Raw genomic sequence first — 18,288 nt, 5'->3', positions numbered from 1 at the left:
GTCTGACCCAGAATGGTTATTCTTATGACCAGAAAACCCCCCAGAAAACACCAAATCAAAAGCAAGTATAAAATAAAACACGGAGAAGGGGGGAAGGAATTGATGAAACTTGTGTTGAAGAAAAAACTGAGTTCAAAGTTCATGTCAGTTTTGGATGACATGTCACCATTGTGATTGCACTTGGCTGTTATCCAGTGCAGCACATTCTAATGATTTTCTAATGATAAATTCAGTGGATTCTTTTGAATTACAGTGAATTAATTCCCTTCTTTCCTGTGCTGAAGCCTACTGTTATTCACTGACCTATTTGTCAGTCTTACCCTCCAAGGAGTCTGCGAAATCAATGAGAAATCTGCTACTTCCACTGCATGTGCCATGCATAAATGAATACCTTGACATTTAGATTCCTCTGAGCAGTGTGCAGTGATACACTTTGTCCTGCTTGGACTGGGAAAATATGAATTATGGGAAAATATGAATATGAAGGGGGGAATGTCTTTGTTTTGTTAGAATGTGCTTCTCATTTCTTCCCAAGTTTTTGTGTTGTGTAAGTAACTCTAATTCTGTATGTCCATGCATGAGGTGTTGAAAAACCAGGGCTGATTCTGTCTACCCTGAAAAAATGGAGTCGGACACCAACCCTTTCCTAACCATTGAAAAGTGGCGTTTATTTATGGAAGGAGGGTGACTTTTAAATACCTAAACATGAAACTTTCATTGACAATTATGGGTGGAGGAGGCAAAATAGGTTTGATGGTTCAGTGCAATCCCTGAGAGGTTAAAGTCAGTAAGGAGTGGAAGAAACAGCTTGAACTATTTTATGCCATTGATAGGTGTCTACTGTCCCTGTTAAAGTATACATTTTTGATTGGGAGGCCCAAATAAACCTGACTTTCTGATCTCTAAGCTTCCTAGTTGCTGGTGTTATCTGCCTACCAGTGTATCACTGCCTACCAGAAACCGTAACCTCTTTACCTACCCAAATATCACAGGCTGTAGATATCGTACCTTCTTTGACAGAACATTCAAATTCCAAGCAGGTAGACTGCACACTTGGCTAGGCTACTTCACCGATGCCGCCAGAGAATCATATAGTGTCTTTAGGAAAGAACTAAAAACCACCTTGTTTAAGAAATTCATAACCTAACCAGACTTCCCCCCTAAAATCAGAGCCTCCTCCCATCCTAAGGAGCCCGTCCACCCTCATCTGCCAAAATTCTACCTTTAATTGTTACCAGTTTTCCCACTGGTGCCCGTCCTTCGTTAATGTACCAAGATAACAAATTATTTCTCATCAACATTCTTAAGTTATCTTTATCATCTATTCAGTCTTGCACCTTGTAACTCATTGACCGCGCAATCTCCTTTCTCTTTTCCTACTTATGCTCTCAATTCCGCCGATTGTACAATGTTACTCATTGTGAAACCGTGTAATTCACTGACCCTGTAACTCTCCTTGTACTATCACTAGATGTTCAATGCTATACTCTGTAATTCGCTGTCTGTACAGCTTTTCTTCATTGTGAATCGCCTACAAGTCGCAAGATTGTGGCGGTATTTAAGAATAAAGTTATTATTATTATTATACAAAGCAAATGTTTGGTTGAACCATGGATTTGGTATCCACTCCATTTTGCTGCCTATGGATGGGAGTCCTTTTCAGACATGATACATTGGTAACCTTTTTTTACTCACCAGTGGAGTAAAGTGACAGAGCATGCACCAGGGACCCTGAATGTAACATGCCTTGAGTTACCAATGAAAGGCATAAGCTAAGTCAAAAAATGCTTTGACCTGTATATTTGGGGGGGGGGGTTGGGTTAAAATCTTGGTTATTTTTCAGAATGCCCCCCCCCAATCAATCTGGGCTGATGTAAATATATAAGACACACCTTAGCAAAAATTCTGCTCTGTTCCCCACTCAGTTGTCTATTCTACCCCCTGAGGTTTTCATAAGTGAACTTGACAGTCATGTCTATCACATCATCATCTATCCACATCCCTATAATGAGGCAAAGCTCTTCAAACAAAATTATTTCTGGTATTCTCCTCAAGAATTGTTTTGTTTATATGTATATATGTAATGAGGGCCATTTCTAAAAACTGTGTAGCATGGTAAATGGCTATTTATCCAAGTAAATGTGTTATTTAAAATCTGACTGCCCTCTTTGCGGGTAAATGTAGGGGCTTTTTTTAGTCTTTGTGGTTATTAGGATCTATTGCTACTTTGACTGCAGCTGTTCTTTGCCGCCGCCCCCCCTCCCAACCACATGAACACATACACAAAACTGCAGTCTTAGGCAACTGCCTAGTACACCTATTGGTTAAACTGGCCTTGCACCCAACAAAATCAGATGGGAGAAAGAGGTTGGATTATGTGTGCAACCCTGCCACTTCTAGGAGAAAGAAAGTGCATTGTCTCCACACCTTGGGTCTTACAGGGGCTCCTGGCTTAATGCAACCGCCTCTTAGTAGTTCTCCAGCTTGCATAATGCCATCGCAGCAAATAACTACAGTACTCCCCTGATATTCACGAGGGGAACCCCCGCGAATGTTGAAAAACCGTGAATACAGCGTTTAGCAGGGGAGGTAGTAGAGGGCAGCTGGAGCTTCGGCGAGTGAAGGAAATCATTCGCGGTATGCTCCAACCGCCTCTTCCTGTGCTAAAGCCGGGTTTCACCAATCAGGAGCTGCTTTGACACACAGCTCCTGATTGGTGAGGCCCGACTTTAGCACAGGAAGAGGCAGTTGGAGCATACCGCGAGTGATTTCCTTCATTCGTCGGCGCTTCGGCTGCCCTCTACTTCCTCTCCGGCTGCCCTCTCCTGCCTGGTCATTCGTGGTCAGAAAATACCGTGAATGACCGGGACTGCAAATTTGCAGGGGAGCACTGTATTTTAAAAGCTTACAGAGCAACTGTGCTAGTTTCTTGCAGCACAGCTGGCCTGCAGGATTTGAAAATGATTGCTCATATGTTGAAAATGTTTACTGGAACTGAGCTCCGGACAGCTTTAGATGAATTTAATTCTTGGCATTGGCTTTCCAGTGGAGAGCATGTTGAACATTTAGTCCCATTTAGGAAAATCTTTTTTTCTCCATACTGTGCCTATGGGGAAAAAAACCTTTTATCAATCAGCTTTTGATCCCTTTTAATTTTTAATTATTTTTTTGTATGTGAAAGTGCTGCATTCATATTTGAAATACCGACTTATCAGAAGGGTTATTTTTCTATACAGTTTCAGCTGCTGATTGAAGTTGCCTGGCCTCTGCTTATCTTTTTCATACTGATCTCTGTGCGACTTTCCTACCCACCACATGAACAACATGAATGTAAGTACAGTATCCTATTAATGAATCCTCATAGACGGTGGGAACACAGTGATGCCCAAACAGTACTATGACTTTTGGCTATAAATAAAAGAGGAAATGGAATTTATATAAATTGTGTGTTTCCAGATATTTTTTGCCCATTTCTATCATCGCCAGCAGCAAAATGTACAGAACTTTAGGAAAATACTGAAAAGACATCTGTTCTGTGAAATGAAATATAGGGTCTGGGTTTGGCTGAGGGAGAAGGAGTGATGACTCTTGAGTGCTGAGTGCTGGTCATAGAAGTGTTCGACGGTCTGGTTTGTTTTATGTATGACTTATGGAATTTTATATTTTGAGGTATGTGTGGGTTTGGCCAGTTTTGGCCTTAAATGATATTTGTCATTGATGCGACATGTATGTTATATGTAATTTGATATAGTGTGTCCTTGAAGTATTTGTACGATAAATGTAAATGTTTTATTTTGTATGTTAATATGTAACTCACCCTGGATAAGGACGGGAGAGAAATAAACAAACAAATATAGCTTAGTCAGGCCTAAAAATGATAGATGGCTGGCATATCTGAAACCCCCTCCGAGATAATCATAGGAGGAAATACTGGACTTAATTATGAGTGTCCACCTTCCTATTTTTTGCCTTATGTCTAGTTTCTTTTCTTCCAAAACAGTGGCTCTCGGCCCAGTCCTCAGGATACAGCAAGCCAGGTTTTCAGGAACTCCACAATGAATATGCATGAATAGATTTGTGTGCAGATTTATTTTGTACATGTTTATTGTGGAGCTCCTGAAAACCTGACTGGGTTGAGAGCCCCTGTTCTAAAATAAAAGAAGTATTTTGCTGCTGGTGCTAAGTAACACTATAAATCTGTCATATGAAATCATTTTGCTTCGGGAAAGATGAAAGTGTTTTATGCTCGTGGCACACCAGAGTCATGCCTCACGGACCTGAGGCAGAGGAGGCTCTTAAGGAAGGGAAAGACTGCAATTGTTGTGGGAGACTCGATCCTGAGGGAGGTGGACAGTCAAGTAGCCGGAGGTCGAGAGGACCGGCTGGTGACATGTCTCCCTGGGGCCAGGACAAAGGACATTGCCGACAGAATCGAGAGGATCTTGGACGGAGCCGAAACGGAGGAGACAGCAGTAATTGTCCACGTCGGAACAAATGATGTGAGCCGGAGGAATTTCAGCATGCCTGCGCTAACAGACCAGTTCAGGGTCCTGGGAAGGAAGCTGAAACGGAGGTCACAGAGGATAGCATTCTCGGAGATCCTGCCGGTCCCGAGGGCAGATGCAAGGAGGCAGGCCGAGCTCCAGGAGGTGAATGCGTGGCTGAGGAGGTGATGCAAGGAGGAGGGCTTCCACTTTGTGAGGAACTGGTCGTCCTTCTGGGGAAAGAGCAAGCTCTACAGGCGGGATGGCCTGCACCTGAGCACGGCGGGAACAAGAATACTAGCAGCCAACGTAAATAAGGAGATCGAGAGGGCTTTAAACTACAGAGAGGGGGAAAGCCGACAGCTGACCTAATGACGCTTCGGACAGCAGTATCAAGAAAAGATGCTGAATGGGCTGACTGCAGGGAGGAGGACGGGGGTCCGATGGAACTCGTGATCAGACAGCGAGGGAAACACCAGGTAACAGCAACTTGCTGGGAGAAGTCTAAGGGGAAGGGGAAAACAGGGGATTCAGGAGGACAAGATGGCACCAGGGTGCAAACAGAAGGCAATAAGGTGGAGCCACAGGGCAAAGGGGAGACACAAGGCAAGGGGGAACAAACCAAGGCCCAGGGTACGATAGCATGGGAGGGGGCTGGTACTCCCCGGGGAAAAGCGGGGAGGTGGGGTGGAGGGGACATGGGGAGGAAGAGAGTTGCGAGGGTAAAGGCGGAGGGCACAGCAGAGGCACCGGGAGCGGGAAAACGGCACGAAACCCAAGGGAAGGCGGCCCAGGTAAAGGCAGAGGTGGAGGACAAACACCGGGACCTACAGTGCTTATACGCAAATGCAAGAAGCCTCATGGCTAAGATGGGTGAACTGGAAGTCATGGCCAAGGGGGAGGACCTGGATATACCGTATTTTCGCGGATATAACGCGCACCCGTGTAAAATGCGCACACGGGTATAGCGCGCAGAAATCACGATGATATGTACAAAAACTTTTGTATACCGCGCTCACGGGTATACCGCGCATGATGCCCGACGCTCCTTTCGCCCGCCCTGACTTTCCGTGCGCTGTCCCGACTCTCCGTTCACCCCCCTGACTTCCGTGCACTGCCCTGACTTTCCGTGCGCTGTCCCGACTCTCCGTTCACCCCCCCTGACTTCCGTGCACTGCCCTGACTTTCCGTGCGCTGTCCCGACTCTCCGTTCACCCCCCCTGACTTTCCGTGCACTGTCCCCCCCTTGTAGTCCTGTCCCCCCTTGAAGGTCTGTCCCCATCCTGAAAGCCTGATGCCCCCCCCCCGACGTCCGATACATCCCCCCCCCAGCAGGACCACTCGCACCCCCACCCCGAAGGACCGCCGACTCCCCAACAATATCGGGCCAGGAGGGAGCGCAAACCCTCCTGGCCACGGCGACCCCCTAACCCCACCCCGCACTACATTACGGGCAGGAGGGATCCCAGGCCCTCCTGCCCTCGACGCAAACCCCCTCCCCCCAACGACCGCCCCCCCCAAGAACCTCCGCCCGTCCCCCAGCCGACCCGCGACCCCCCTGGCCGACCCCCACGACACCCCCCACCCGCCTTCCCCGTACCTTTGTGTAGTTGGGCCAGAAGGGAGCCCAAACCCTCCTGGCCACGGCGACCCCCTAACCCCACCCCGCACTACATTACGGGCAGGAGGGATCCCAGGCCCTCCTGCCCTCGACGCAAACCCCCCTCCCCCCCCAAAGACCGCCCCCCCCAAGAACCTCCGACCGCCCCCCCAGCCGACCCGCGACCCCCACGACCCCCCACCCCCCTTCCCCGTACCTTTGGTAGTTGGCCGGACAGACGGGAGCCAAACCCACCTGTCCGGCAGGCAGCCAACGAAGGAATGAGGCCGGATTGGCCCATCCGTCCTAAAGCTCCGCCTACTGGTGGGGCCTAAGGCGCGTGGGCCAATCAGAATAGGCCCTGGAGCCTTAGGTCCCACCTGGGGGCGCGGCCTGAGGCACATGGTCGGGTTGGGCCCATGTGCCTCAGGCCGCGCCCCCAGGTGGGACCTAAGGCTCCAGGGCCTATTCTGATTGGCCCACGCGCCTTAGGCCCCACCAGTAGGCGGAGCTTTAGGACGGATGGGCCAATCCGGCCTCATTCCTTCGTTGGCTGCCTGCCGGACAGGCGGGTTTGGCTCCCGTCTGTCCGGCCAACTACCAAAGGTACGGGGAAGGGGGGTGGGGGGGTCGTGGGGGTCGGCCAGGGGGGTCGCGGGTCGGCTGGGGGGGCGGTCGGAGGTTCTTGGGGGGGCGGTCGTTGGGGGGGGGAGGGGGGTTTGCGTCGAGGGCAGGAGGGCCTGGGATCCCTCCTGCCCGTAATGTAGTGCGGGGTGGGGTTAGGGGGTCGCCGTGGCCAGGAGGGTTTGGGCTCCCTTCTGGCCCGATATTGTCGGGAAGTCGGCGGTCCTTCGGGGTGGGTGTGCGAGTGGTCCTGCCGGGAGGGGATGTATCGGACGTCGGGGAGTCGGCCGGGCAAGAGGGCTTGGGCTCCCTCTTGCTCCGATCGTGGATGCGGGTGCGGGTGGGAGCGCGTGCGAGCGGTCGTTCGGGGTGGGGGTGCGAGCGGTCCTGCTGGGGGGGTGAATCGGGCGTCGGGCGGGGTGGGAACTATGTTTAAAAAACTTTTGTATACCGCGCTCAGGCATATAACGCGCGAGGGGTATGCGCGGTAGGTAAAAACGCGTATAACGCGCGCGTTATATCCGCGAAAATACGGTAATAGGAATTACAGAAACCTGGTGGACAGAGGAAAATCAATGGGATGTGGCGCTGCCAGGGTACAAGCTCTACAGGAGGGACAGGACCCACAAGAAGGGGGGAGGCATAGCGCTGTATATAAAGGACTATATCTACTCGATTGGGATCGATACAGCAACAAAGGCAGAGGAGCTAGAATCGCTATGGGTCAAATTGCCGGGAAAGAAGAGTGCAGACATAAAGCTGGGGCTGTATTATCGCCCGCCTGGTGCGTCAGAAACAATAGGACAAGATTTGGAAGCAGAACTGAGACAGGAATGCAGGACTGGAAGTTTAACAGTGATGGGGGACTTCAACTACCCGGGGATAGACTGGAGTACGGGACACTCCAACTCCACGAGGGAAGCAGGATTCGTAGAAGCTGTGAGGGACTGCTTCATGGAGCAACTAGTCAAGGAACCGACGCGAGGGGATGCTACTCTTGACTTCATCCTTAACGGATTAGGGGGGCCTGCAAGAGGGGTAGAAGTGGGAGGAACACTAGGCAACAGTGATCACAACGTGATCAGATTCACATTAGAAAGGGGGTCACCCATAGTGGGGAGGACCGCAACGACTGTGCTCAACTTCAGGAAAGGGAACTATGTTGCTATGAGGAAAATGGTGGGGAGGAAGCTCAGGAACGGCTTTAGGATGGAGACTGTAGGGAGCGCCTGGACCCTTCTCAGGGACACACTGCAGGAAGCGCAAAAACTGTACATCCCCAGTTTCAGGAAAGGCCGCAAGAACAAGCGGTCAAAAGACCCGGTTTGGATGACACCTGAAGTAAAGAGGGTAATCAGTGACAAGAAAGTGTCCTTCCGGAAATGGAAGAGGGATCCAATGGAGGAAAATCACCAGGAGCACAGGAAATGCCAAAAGGAATGCCACCGAGAGATTAGAAAAGCAAAAGGGAAAAACGAGGAGGGGCTGGCCAGGGAGGCGAAAAACTTCAAGGCATTCTTCAGTTACGTAAAGGGGAAGCAACCAGTGAGAGAGGAGGTGGGGCCATTGGACAATGGGGATAAGAAGGGAGTGATTAAGGAGGATAAAGAGGTAGCTGAGAGGTTGAACACGTTCTTCTCGTCAGTCTTCACGAGCGAGGACACGTCCAATATACCGGACTCAAAGGAGCTCATGAGTGGGGAGCAGGCCAAAAGATTGGGGCATATAGACTGAAAAGCGGCAAATCACCGGGACTGGACGGGATCCACCCAAGGGTTCTAAAGGAACTAAGTCAGGAAATAGCGGGCGCAATCCAGCATGTTTGCAACCTATCCTTGAAAACTGGAGAGATACCAGAGGACTGGAAACTGGCGAATGTCACACCTATCTTTAAGAAGGGATCGAGAGGTGACTCCGGGAACTACAGGCCGGTGAGCCTGACTTCAGTTATAGGGAAGATGGTGGAAGCAATGATCAAGGACAGCATTTGCGAGCACATCGAGAAAAATGGCCTACTGCGGACAAGCCAGCACGGATTCTGTAAGGGAAGGTCGTGCCTGACAAACCTTCTGTACTTCTTTGAGGGAATAAGCAGTCAGGTGGACAAAGGGGAACCCATAGACATCATTTACCTCGATTTTCAAAAGGCCTTTGACAAGGTGCCACATGAAAGGCTGCTTAGGAAGCTGTGGAACCACGGGGTGGGCGGGGGATGTACACAGATGGATCAAGCACTGGCTGTCAGGTAGACTACAGAGGGTCAGAGTAAAGGGCCAATATTCTGACTGGCGGGGAGTCACGAGCGGTGTGCTGCAGGGATCGGTGTTGGGGCCACTACTCTTCAACATATTTATCAATTACCTGGAAACGGAGGCAAAGTGTGAGGTTATAAAATTTGCAGACGATACCAAGCTCTGCGCCAGAGTTAGGACCAGGGAGGAGTGTGAGGAACTGCAAAGGGACCTCGATAAGCTGGAGGACTGGGCAAACAAATGGCAGATGCGCTTTAACGTAGATAAATGCAAGGTCATGCACATAGGGAAAAAGAACCCGTTGTTCGAGTATAAAATGGGGGGGAGATTGCTGGAAGACACCGGACTTGAGAGAGACTTGGGTGTGCTAGTGGATCCATCCATGAAACCATCCGCACAGTGTGCAGCAGCCTCGAAGAAAGCCAACAGGATGCTGGGCATCATCAAGAGGGGCATATCAACCAGGACGCGGGAAGTCATCATGCCGCTGTATCGAGCGATGGTGTGCCCACATCTGGAATACTGCGTTCAATATTGGTCACCGCACCTCAAGAAGGACATGGCAGTTCTTGAGAGAGTCCAAAGGAGGGCAACGAAACTGGTAAGAGGGCTGGAAAACTGCCCATATGCTGAGAGGCTGGATAAACTGGGGCTCTTCTCTCTGGAAAAGAGGAGGCTCAGGGGGGATATGATAGAGACCTTCAAAATACTTAGGGGCATAGAGAGGGTGGACAGGGACAGGTTCTTCAGACTAAAAGGGACGACAGGTACGAGGGGGCACTCAGAGAAACTGAAGGGAGATAGGTTCAAATCAAATGCAAGGAAGTTTTTCTTCACCCAAAGGGTCGTGGACAAATGGAATGTGCTCCCGGAGGAAGTGATCCGGCAGAGTACAGTACAGGGATTCAAACAGGGATTGGACAGATTCCTGAGGGAAAAGGGGATCATGGGGTACTGAGGGAGGTGCTGGGGTGTTGCATAAGTATAGACAGCTCACCAGGTCGTGCAGGTGCAAGGCCGGAGGGTTAGGACATTGATGGGAAGATAGGACTTCGATGAGAAACCTAGGGGGCAAGGGGGCCCCTTCTGGTGATTAAGGCAGGTCATGACCTGTTGGGCCGCTGCGGGGGCGGACTGCTGGGCGGGATGGACCTCTGGTCTGACCCGGCAGAGGCACTGCTTATGTTCTTATGTTATGTTCTTATGTTAAGCGACTGAGATCATACCAGCAATGACTGGACTGGGAGGAAGGCGGTAGGGAGTATGCTGTTGTGTAAGCTCTCGTTTTACTGGAATATAGTCAGAAAACAAGGAGAATAGGAATTATGTGCACAGTAATTTAAGAATAACCTTACTGGGTCAGACCAATGGTTCATCCAGCCCAGTAGCCCATCTTCATGGTGGCCAGTCCAGGCCACTAGTACCTGGTAAAAACCCAAATAGTAGCAACATTCCATGCTACCGATTCAGGACAAGCAGTGGTCTACCCCCTCCCCATGTCTGTTTCAAGATTTTAACACCCCCCCAAGCAAAAGTGGATATCGCACTGCGAACGAGCTAACTCAACTCGTTTTTTAGTCTACCAAATCGCTTTTTTATCCAGTTGTAATCCGTATGGTACCCTAGAATGTGATTTTAATACCTTTTAGGTACAGAAGATACAAACTGAAGCTCAGATTTCAAAAAGAATACAAAGGAAAGCCCCAACAGTCAGCCCCCTGCCCCCCCCCCCCCACCAACCCACCCCTCCCCAGTCCTCAATCCAATAAGCAGACAATAAAGAAAAAGTACAGAAAACAGCATCAACAATTCAGGAGATGACTTCAGGCCAGTGGAGTCATGGTATCCCAAAAGAGCTCCCAAATCATCTGGAAGTGCATCCCTCTGACAGAAGAAAAGTCCACAATGTCTCTACGCTCCCACATCAAAAGGGTAAACAACTGAGTCCTCCAAAGTGAAATGTCAGGAGCAGCAACATCCAGCCACTTCAGCAAATGCATTTCAAGGCAGCCACCACAGTCCATTTAAGAAAGGTGCTTAATCCCCTCTGTCAAGGATGATGACTAGGGATAAAATCAAAGATAAGCAGAGGAAAGCATTGAATAGTCATCTTCCAAATAATCTCTACAAAAGTGAAGATGCTGTCCCAAAAGGCCATGATGGTGAGGGCAAGACCAAACCATATGGCCTAAACTCGACTCTAGATTGTATTTATGATTTATAAAATGACAATTGTACAAAATATTGTTTCTTTTTATACTTTAATAAAATGATTTCAAAATAACATAACTATTCAAGGCTTGTTTGGATGGAATCAGACAGAATTCGCGGGGACGGGGTAGGGACAGGGACAAAGTTTGCGGGGAAGGGATGGGGGCACAGACAGCGTTCGTGGGGACGGGGCGGGGATGGGGGCCAAATTTTTCCTCTGCCTCATTCTCTAACCTAAGAGAATCCCTACTCACAACGGCTGTGGTTCAGAGCAAGTGAATATGTCTGATGCACAATCTTGACATCATTGTGGCATTAATATACACCTAGATGGCAGAATGTCACTAAAAAATAATAGGAACCCCTAACTATCCCGGTTGGGGGTCCACTGGAGAGGGAGAGGGGGAAAGAATTTGGACTGGAGCCTGAGCCAATCGGTGCTCAAGCACCAACAGGAACATTAGCGCAGAATAGTGAACAGAAAATTAATATCATAGTAATTTTGCAGTGCAAGATTCGCAGTCGAATTTGATTCTACTGCGAACCTTTGAGCATCGGCCTGTAGGTCAGTCACTTAACATGAACACAACATAACTTAAAAATGCATTTATAACTTGCAAAACCTTTACAGTTCAATGCGGCTAACAATAAAAAGAAATGTGTACATTAATGGAGAATTATATAATGTAAATCTTACAAATACTGTACTTCACATACAAATAAGTCTTCAACAGTTTCCTAAAATGTAAATAAGAATTTGAAGTCAATAACAATGAATGCTAATCTGCCTCCCAATTTGCTCGTGATAAGAGAGCAAATGATATAAGTACCTCTTTTATTGACATCCTTTTACTGGAGGAAAACAAAAATATCTTGAATTACCCAAGGAATGACTAAAATTAGCAAAGTGATATTGGTCTACAAGATAATCTGGTATTAGTCCATGTAATCAGATGCAATCAAATGTAAAAGATGTAATGAAATTTATATAGGAAGCTAGTGTAATCTATGATCGTAGGGTGTAATACGCTCAGACCATTTCAAATTGTATATTAGTCCAACTGCCATATTTTAAATTATACAGAGTCAATGAAGACGCTTTTTCTGACCTACAAGATAAACAATGTTACAGTAATCCAAGATACTTAAAATCAAGGATTGTGCCAGTAATTGAAAAGAAAGTGTTTCAGAGTAAGGTCTAATGGAATGAAGCTTTCAGAGCATAGAGAAGCCCTTTCTCCTGAGCATTTATTGTTAGTTTACTTACACTTTATAACTTGTTTCTTTAGTAATTTACACAGATCCAACACTTGAACAAATGTTGCAAAAAGGAAATCAGTAGTATTTGGGAGTCTTTGCAGTGTGTGAGGTCTGGGGCAGGGTGGACCAGTTGAGAGGAGTGCTGGTAGGCACCACTCCTTGGATATGGTGACAATGTTTCTTCATTAACGGAATTTCTTTTTTGTTTTCTTGCATGGCAGTGGAATAATTAATTACCACATTTACATTCATTTTAATGCAGTGTGTGGTCAGGGTTTTCTGTGCAAGTTAATACCTGCTTTGAAACCCTCTCTGCTAAACCCGTGGTAATTGCGCAAAGTTTTCTGCATCAGCCCCTCAGCGGGATTTAGGAGCCTTGAGTGCAATTGTTTTCTCTGCTTCTGCAAATTAGCAGGTAATCAATTAGCTGGTTATCTGGTTATTTTGCTCCTTGAGCAATGATTTTATGGCTAATAGCGCATCTCATTTGGGGCCAGTGAGAGAAGAATAAAGCAAAGCCACTCCGTGAATCATGTGAACATTACTGTAGGTAAATCCTGAGTTTCCTTCTCAAGCATGGAAGATGCTTCCACTTTTTAATTCTCTTTTCCTAATCATTGTATATTAGTAGTACATTTCCCCCTCCGTATTCGCAAATTCTGTATCTACGGATTCGCTTATTCGTGGTTTTAAATGAAAAAAATTATTTTCATTTTTTGGGCTAGTTTTAGTCCTGTGAGCACCCCCTTAAGCCTTACCTGGTGGTCTAGCAGGTTTTCGGGGCAGGAGCGATCTTCCCACACTCTTGCCCCATGCAGATCGCTCACAGGAAATGGCTCGAGAGACTACGGGAGCTCAAGGCAGCCATTTCCTGTGAGCGATCTGCACGGGGCAGGTAAGGCTTAAGGGGGGGCTCACAGGGCTAAAAATATCTGGGGGAAGCGGGGGATAAGAGCAGAACTGGCCTGAATATTATTTGCGGTTTTTCCATATTCGCAGGCCGGCTCTGCCCCTAACCCCCGTGAATACGGAGGGGGAAATGTATTGGCATTCTTAATGTGCTCCTTACTGTTAACTACTGAGAGAGGGTAGGTTGAGCTGGACCATCACCTGGGGGGCTGCACAAAGCAAGAGTGCCACATAGCCACCCCCTTCCCCAAATAATTCAACCCACTTAGAGTATATATAAACTAAGAATAGTGCACAGCCTCCTGCCAGGTCAACCTGAGTAGTCTCCTTTTGTCCCCTTTCTTTAGGGCAGGTACCACTGACATCCCTGCCCTAAATGCCACCTTCCTACAGCTCCATGGCAGTCTTTAGGTGGAACAGTTAATTCCGTCAAAGCAATTATGGTGAGGCCCATATTATTACCGTATTTTCACTCATATACCACGCACCCGTGTAAAATGCACACACGGGTATAGCGCACGGGAAACTGTAATTTATGTAAAGAAATTTTTATATAGCGCGCACACCCGTATACCGCGCATGCCGCCCCGACTCTCCTTTCGCCCGCCCCGACTCTCCTCTGGCCGCCCCGACTCTCCTTTCGCCCGCCCCGACTCTCCTCTGGCCGCCCCGACTCTCCTTTCGCCCGCCCCGACTCTCCTCTCCCCCTTGAAGTCCTGTCCCCCCTTGAAGTCCTGTCCCCACCCTGAAAGCCTGATGCCCCCCCTGATGTCCGATTCACCTCCCCGCAGGACCGCTCGCACCCCCCCACCCCGAAGGACCGCTCACACTTGCACCCCCACCCCGAAGGACCGCTCGCACCCCCACAGCCTCCTCCCCTCCCCCATCATGGAGAAGCTGCCTACCATTGTCCTGCTGCTTCCTCTGCCGGCGGTCCCGCCCCTTCTCTGAGCCCTGCGTCTGCGCTGCTTCCTCTTCCGGCGGTCCTTCGGGTGGGGGTGCGAGCGGTCCTGCGGAGTGAATTGGACGTCGGGGGGGGGGGGAACTATGTAAAAAAAAATTTGTACAACGTGCTCACGAATATAACATGCATGGTTGTACTCGGTTTGTAAAATCGTGTATAACGCACGCGTTATATGCGTGAAAATACGGTAGTTCCTCTAAAACATGAATGCATGGATCATACAGGGATAATCAGCAGCATGCTCTGTCACTGTAAGTGAGGACACCAAGAAAGATTGGGAAGGGAAAGGAAAAACTCATGTTTGAATAAAATTAGACTGTTTGTGAAGATATTCATAAAATGATTTATCTATCTATCCATATCAGAATGAGCAACATGAATTTAAAATGAACACAATATCCTCTACTTAAATTTGTGTGTATTTTGCCTCATCTGTAAACCTTCTGTGGTAAATTCTCTTCATACTGCCACTGAGAATAAAATAAGGCAAATCCTGGTCTGTTAGTTTCTGTGTTCTCTTTCCATTGTAGAGAATGGCGTGGGAACAAATTTGTCCCTTTCCCTGCAGGATCTCAGTATCCCTATCCCGTTCTTGCAAGTTCTGTCCCTGTCCCATTCTTAGTAGCATATAGTTCAAGTATTACATTGCATTACATTCCTGTAAGCTCTGCCTTAACCTCATGAGCCTTGAACACTTATGATTTTAAAGTATTTGAGGCTTAAGCAGGTGAGGACAGAGCATGTGGGGATGGGACAGGGATAGAAAGATTCCACGGGGGGCAAGAAAAATTTGTCCCCGGGTCATTCTCTATTTACGAGTTCATAAACATCAGTATAGTCAATTTTGTGTACATTTTATTTCTCCCTTCTGCCCAGGTCATTTTCCGAACAAGGCAATGCCCTCTGCAGGAACATTGCCATGGTTACAAGGAATTATCTGTAATGCCAACAACCCCTGTTTCCGCTACTCCACTCCTGGAGAAGCTCCTGGAGTTGTTGGAAATTTTGACAAATCTATGTAAGTATTGGGTTATGTTGTTTGCTATTCCTGGTATCTCTGAGGAAGGGAAGACCTTGAACTGAATCTATGGAGTTACTAATAGCCCCATTGACTTTGCTTTTAATGAAGGACTTCCATAGTAGTTGGTAGACTGTACACACACTAGTATTTAAGCCTGTTACATTAACGGGTGCTAGAATAGATGTTTGTGTCTGTCTTTCTTTCTCTTTCTCTTTGCTTGGCCGCTTTCTGTCTGTCTGTCTGTCTTTCATTCTTTCTGTCTCTCACTTTCCTCGGCTGTCCACTACCACCTCTTGTCTGCTCCCCTTGTTCAGCAGTAGCCCTTCTCCCTTCCTTTTACCTCCCCCCTGTCTAACAGCACCTCTTCCCTGCTCCCCCTGTCCAACAGCAGCCCTTCTCCCTTCCTTTTACCTCCCCCTCCCACTGTCTAACACACCTCTTCCCTGTTCCCCCTGTCCAGCATTTACCTCCCCCCTGTCTAGCAGTACCAGCTTTTATCTATAAAGTATTGATTCCTTATACTGCATCTAGATTACCAACACTTATTAGTCATTCCCTCCCTTAAAATTATTAGCACACGACGGCAATCCATCTTTTCCGTTACGGCTCCTCAAACATGGAATTCCCTTCCAATTTATTTAAGAGAAGAAAAAAATTAGGAAAAATTTAAGAGCAAACTCAAGGGCTTTCTTTTTAAAAATGCATTCAATGACTAAATGAATTGCTTAGGAGTTTCATTGTATCTTTACATTTTTTGAGAGCTTTTCTCCTTCCCCTTCCGACTGTTTTTGACCTTAAATGTTTTTCTTTTTATTAATCAGATTGTATATCTTTCCTATTCTTTCCTTGTGTTTTATTATGTTTGTAAAGCTGGCTTTGATTATGTTTTGTAGATTTAGTCTTTTTGTTAGTTATGTTTGTTCCCCCTAACTTTGTAATTTTAATGATTTGTTCATCGCTTAGAATTTGGAATAGGCGATTAATCAAATTTTATAAGAAACTTTTAACTTACCTCTTCCCTGTTCCCCCTATTCAGCAGTAGGCCTTCTCCCTTCCTTTTACTTCCCTCCCCCTGTCTAACAACACCTCTTCCCTGCTCCTCCTGTCCAGCAGTAGGCCTCCCTTCCTGTTATCTCCCCCCTTTTCCAGTAGCACCGCTTCCACCTCCGTTCAAATCATTTGCATGTAAACTTGGTAGTTCATTAATCGCTCAGCAAGAATCAGCCAACAGCAATCTAGTTGGTATCTTAGTGCATCAAGGCCTATGACCAGTCCTAGTAGAACTGTAAGCAGATCTCTGGAGTAGCCTGGTGAGCAGTGCAGTGGACTGCAGAGAAGAGGACCCAGGACTATATGTCTCCCTATCTAGTAAGCCCACTAAATACCCACTATACTGCCATATAGGTGAGATCTGCAGCCATAAGAGCTATTGGGGTGGCAGACAGGTGGGTACAGTAGGTTTTGCCAGAGTTTTGGAGGACTCGCCAAATAATATATGGGGGTTGTGGTGAGATGTGTACCTGGCACTCTTACTGTGAAGTTCACAGTAGTGCCCCATAGAGTACTCTGCTGACATGTCTGTGTGGCCAGTTCATTAAAAATGTCTTGAAGGTTAGAAAATGGCCATTTCTGCCGCCTGATATTTGCACATCTTGCGGGAAAATCCAAAGTTGGACTTAGACGTCCTATCAAAAATGGCCCTCCACGAGTTTAAAATCTATGCATCTAGTATATTTATAAAAACTTATGTATCTCCAGAGTGGCTTAAAACCACATTAAAACAATAAAATAAACCTAGTAAAAAGAAATTTCCATAAGACTGGGGCTACTGTTGAAAAGTCCTTGCCACAATGTTTAGTTTTACTCGTTATTCTCACTAAAGACACATCAAGCAAAAGCTCTGTGAGGAACAGGGTGTCTGTTTTGGGTAGCACCATCTCAATCTTTTTCTTAAAATTAAGAAAGGGAAAGGGTAATTTGACACTTACTTGTTTGTACCATGGTGTCAGAATGCTATGGATTTAATACTGCTTCAGTTACATAGATTTGGGTGTATTTTCTCATTTTGTTTTCACAAAACAGTCACCATGATAAAAATTCCCTTTAGAGTAACCTTAACCTTAGTTAGTCTGTTCCTTTCTTGGAGTACATTCCAGGTTTCTCTTCAGGGTAGGTTTCCTTTCCTTTAGTGCAGGGGTGTCAAAGTCCCTACTTGAGGGCCACAATCCAGTCAGGTTTTCAGGATTTCCCCAATGAATATGCATGAGATCTATTTGCATGCACTGCTTTCATTGTATGCTAATAGATCTCATGCATATTCATTGGGGAAATCCTGAAAACCCGACTGGATTGCGGCCCTCGAGGAGGGACTTTGACACCCCTGCTTTAGTGTGTTAGCTGTAGGGGTCAGGGATCAGTAGGCAGTTAGGGCCATTGCAGGCCTCTGGTGTATAACATTCTTCTTTCACTTCTTTCCCAGTGTTTCCCGCATGGTTTCAGATATGAGGAATTTACTCCTGTACAGCCAGAAGGACTCCAGTTTACAAGATGCCCGCAGGATGCTGAAGATACTGCGGAAATTGGGTGCAGCAGGCTCAGGTCAGTGTCTGGTGATCAAAAATGTACAAACTCCCTGTTTGACTTACATCTGGTTGCAACAAACTGCTTGAAATTGGAGGATGGGGGAGGAGAAGAAAGGGGATGTGGGATTCCTTTATTTTTTAAATTTCTATAATCATCTCTTCCATATCTTTGTTTGGACTTTGTTGTTTTAAAAACTGAGAATCCATAGCCTAGGAAATTATCGGATCCTCCCATAATATAGATTTCTCCAGTCCAGCTCATCAGATCATGTCTCTGTTTAAAGATTTTACTTAAAATGAAGGGGGGGGGGGGTTACTAAGCTGCACCAAGAAGCTTCTGTGGCTGTTAGTGTCCAGTAGCCAGTAGTACGATCCATACTA

General features: G+C 47.1%; 1 protein-coding gene across 1 annotated transcript in view; it reads left to right on the top strand.

Annotated features, from left to right (window-relative positions):
- The window catches only part of ABCA1 (ATP binding cassette subfamily A member 1), a 264,923-nt gene that overhangs the window by 48,167 nt on the left and 198,468 nt on the right, over positions 1–18,288 (top strand). The window contains exons 3-5 of the mRNA XM_033918403.1: positions 3,237–3,330; positions 15,181–15,322; positions 17,805–17,923. Of these exons, the coding sequence (XP_033774294.1) occupies positions 3,237–3,330; positions 15,181–15,322; positions 17,805–17,923 (355 nt within the window). The remainder of the gene's footprint in view (positions 1–3,236; positions 3,331–15,180; positions 15,323–17,804; positions 17,924–18,288) is intronic.

Source organism: Geotrypetes seraphini, chromosome 1 (assembly GCF_902459505.1).
Source record: "Geotrypetes seraphini chromosome 1, aGeoSer1.1, whole genome shotgun sequence".
Lineage (NCBI taxonomy): Eukaryota > Metazoa > Chordata > Amphibia > Gymnophiona > Dermophiidae > Geotrypetes > Geotrypetes seraphini.
Note: the sequence above shows the minus strand (reverse complement) of the source record. Positions and strands in the feature narration are given on the sequence as shown.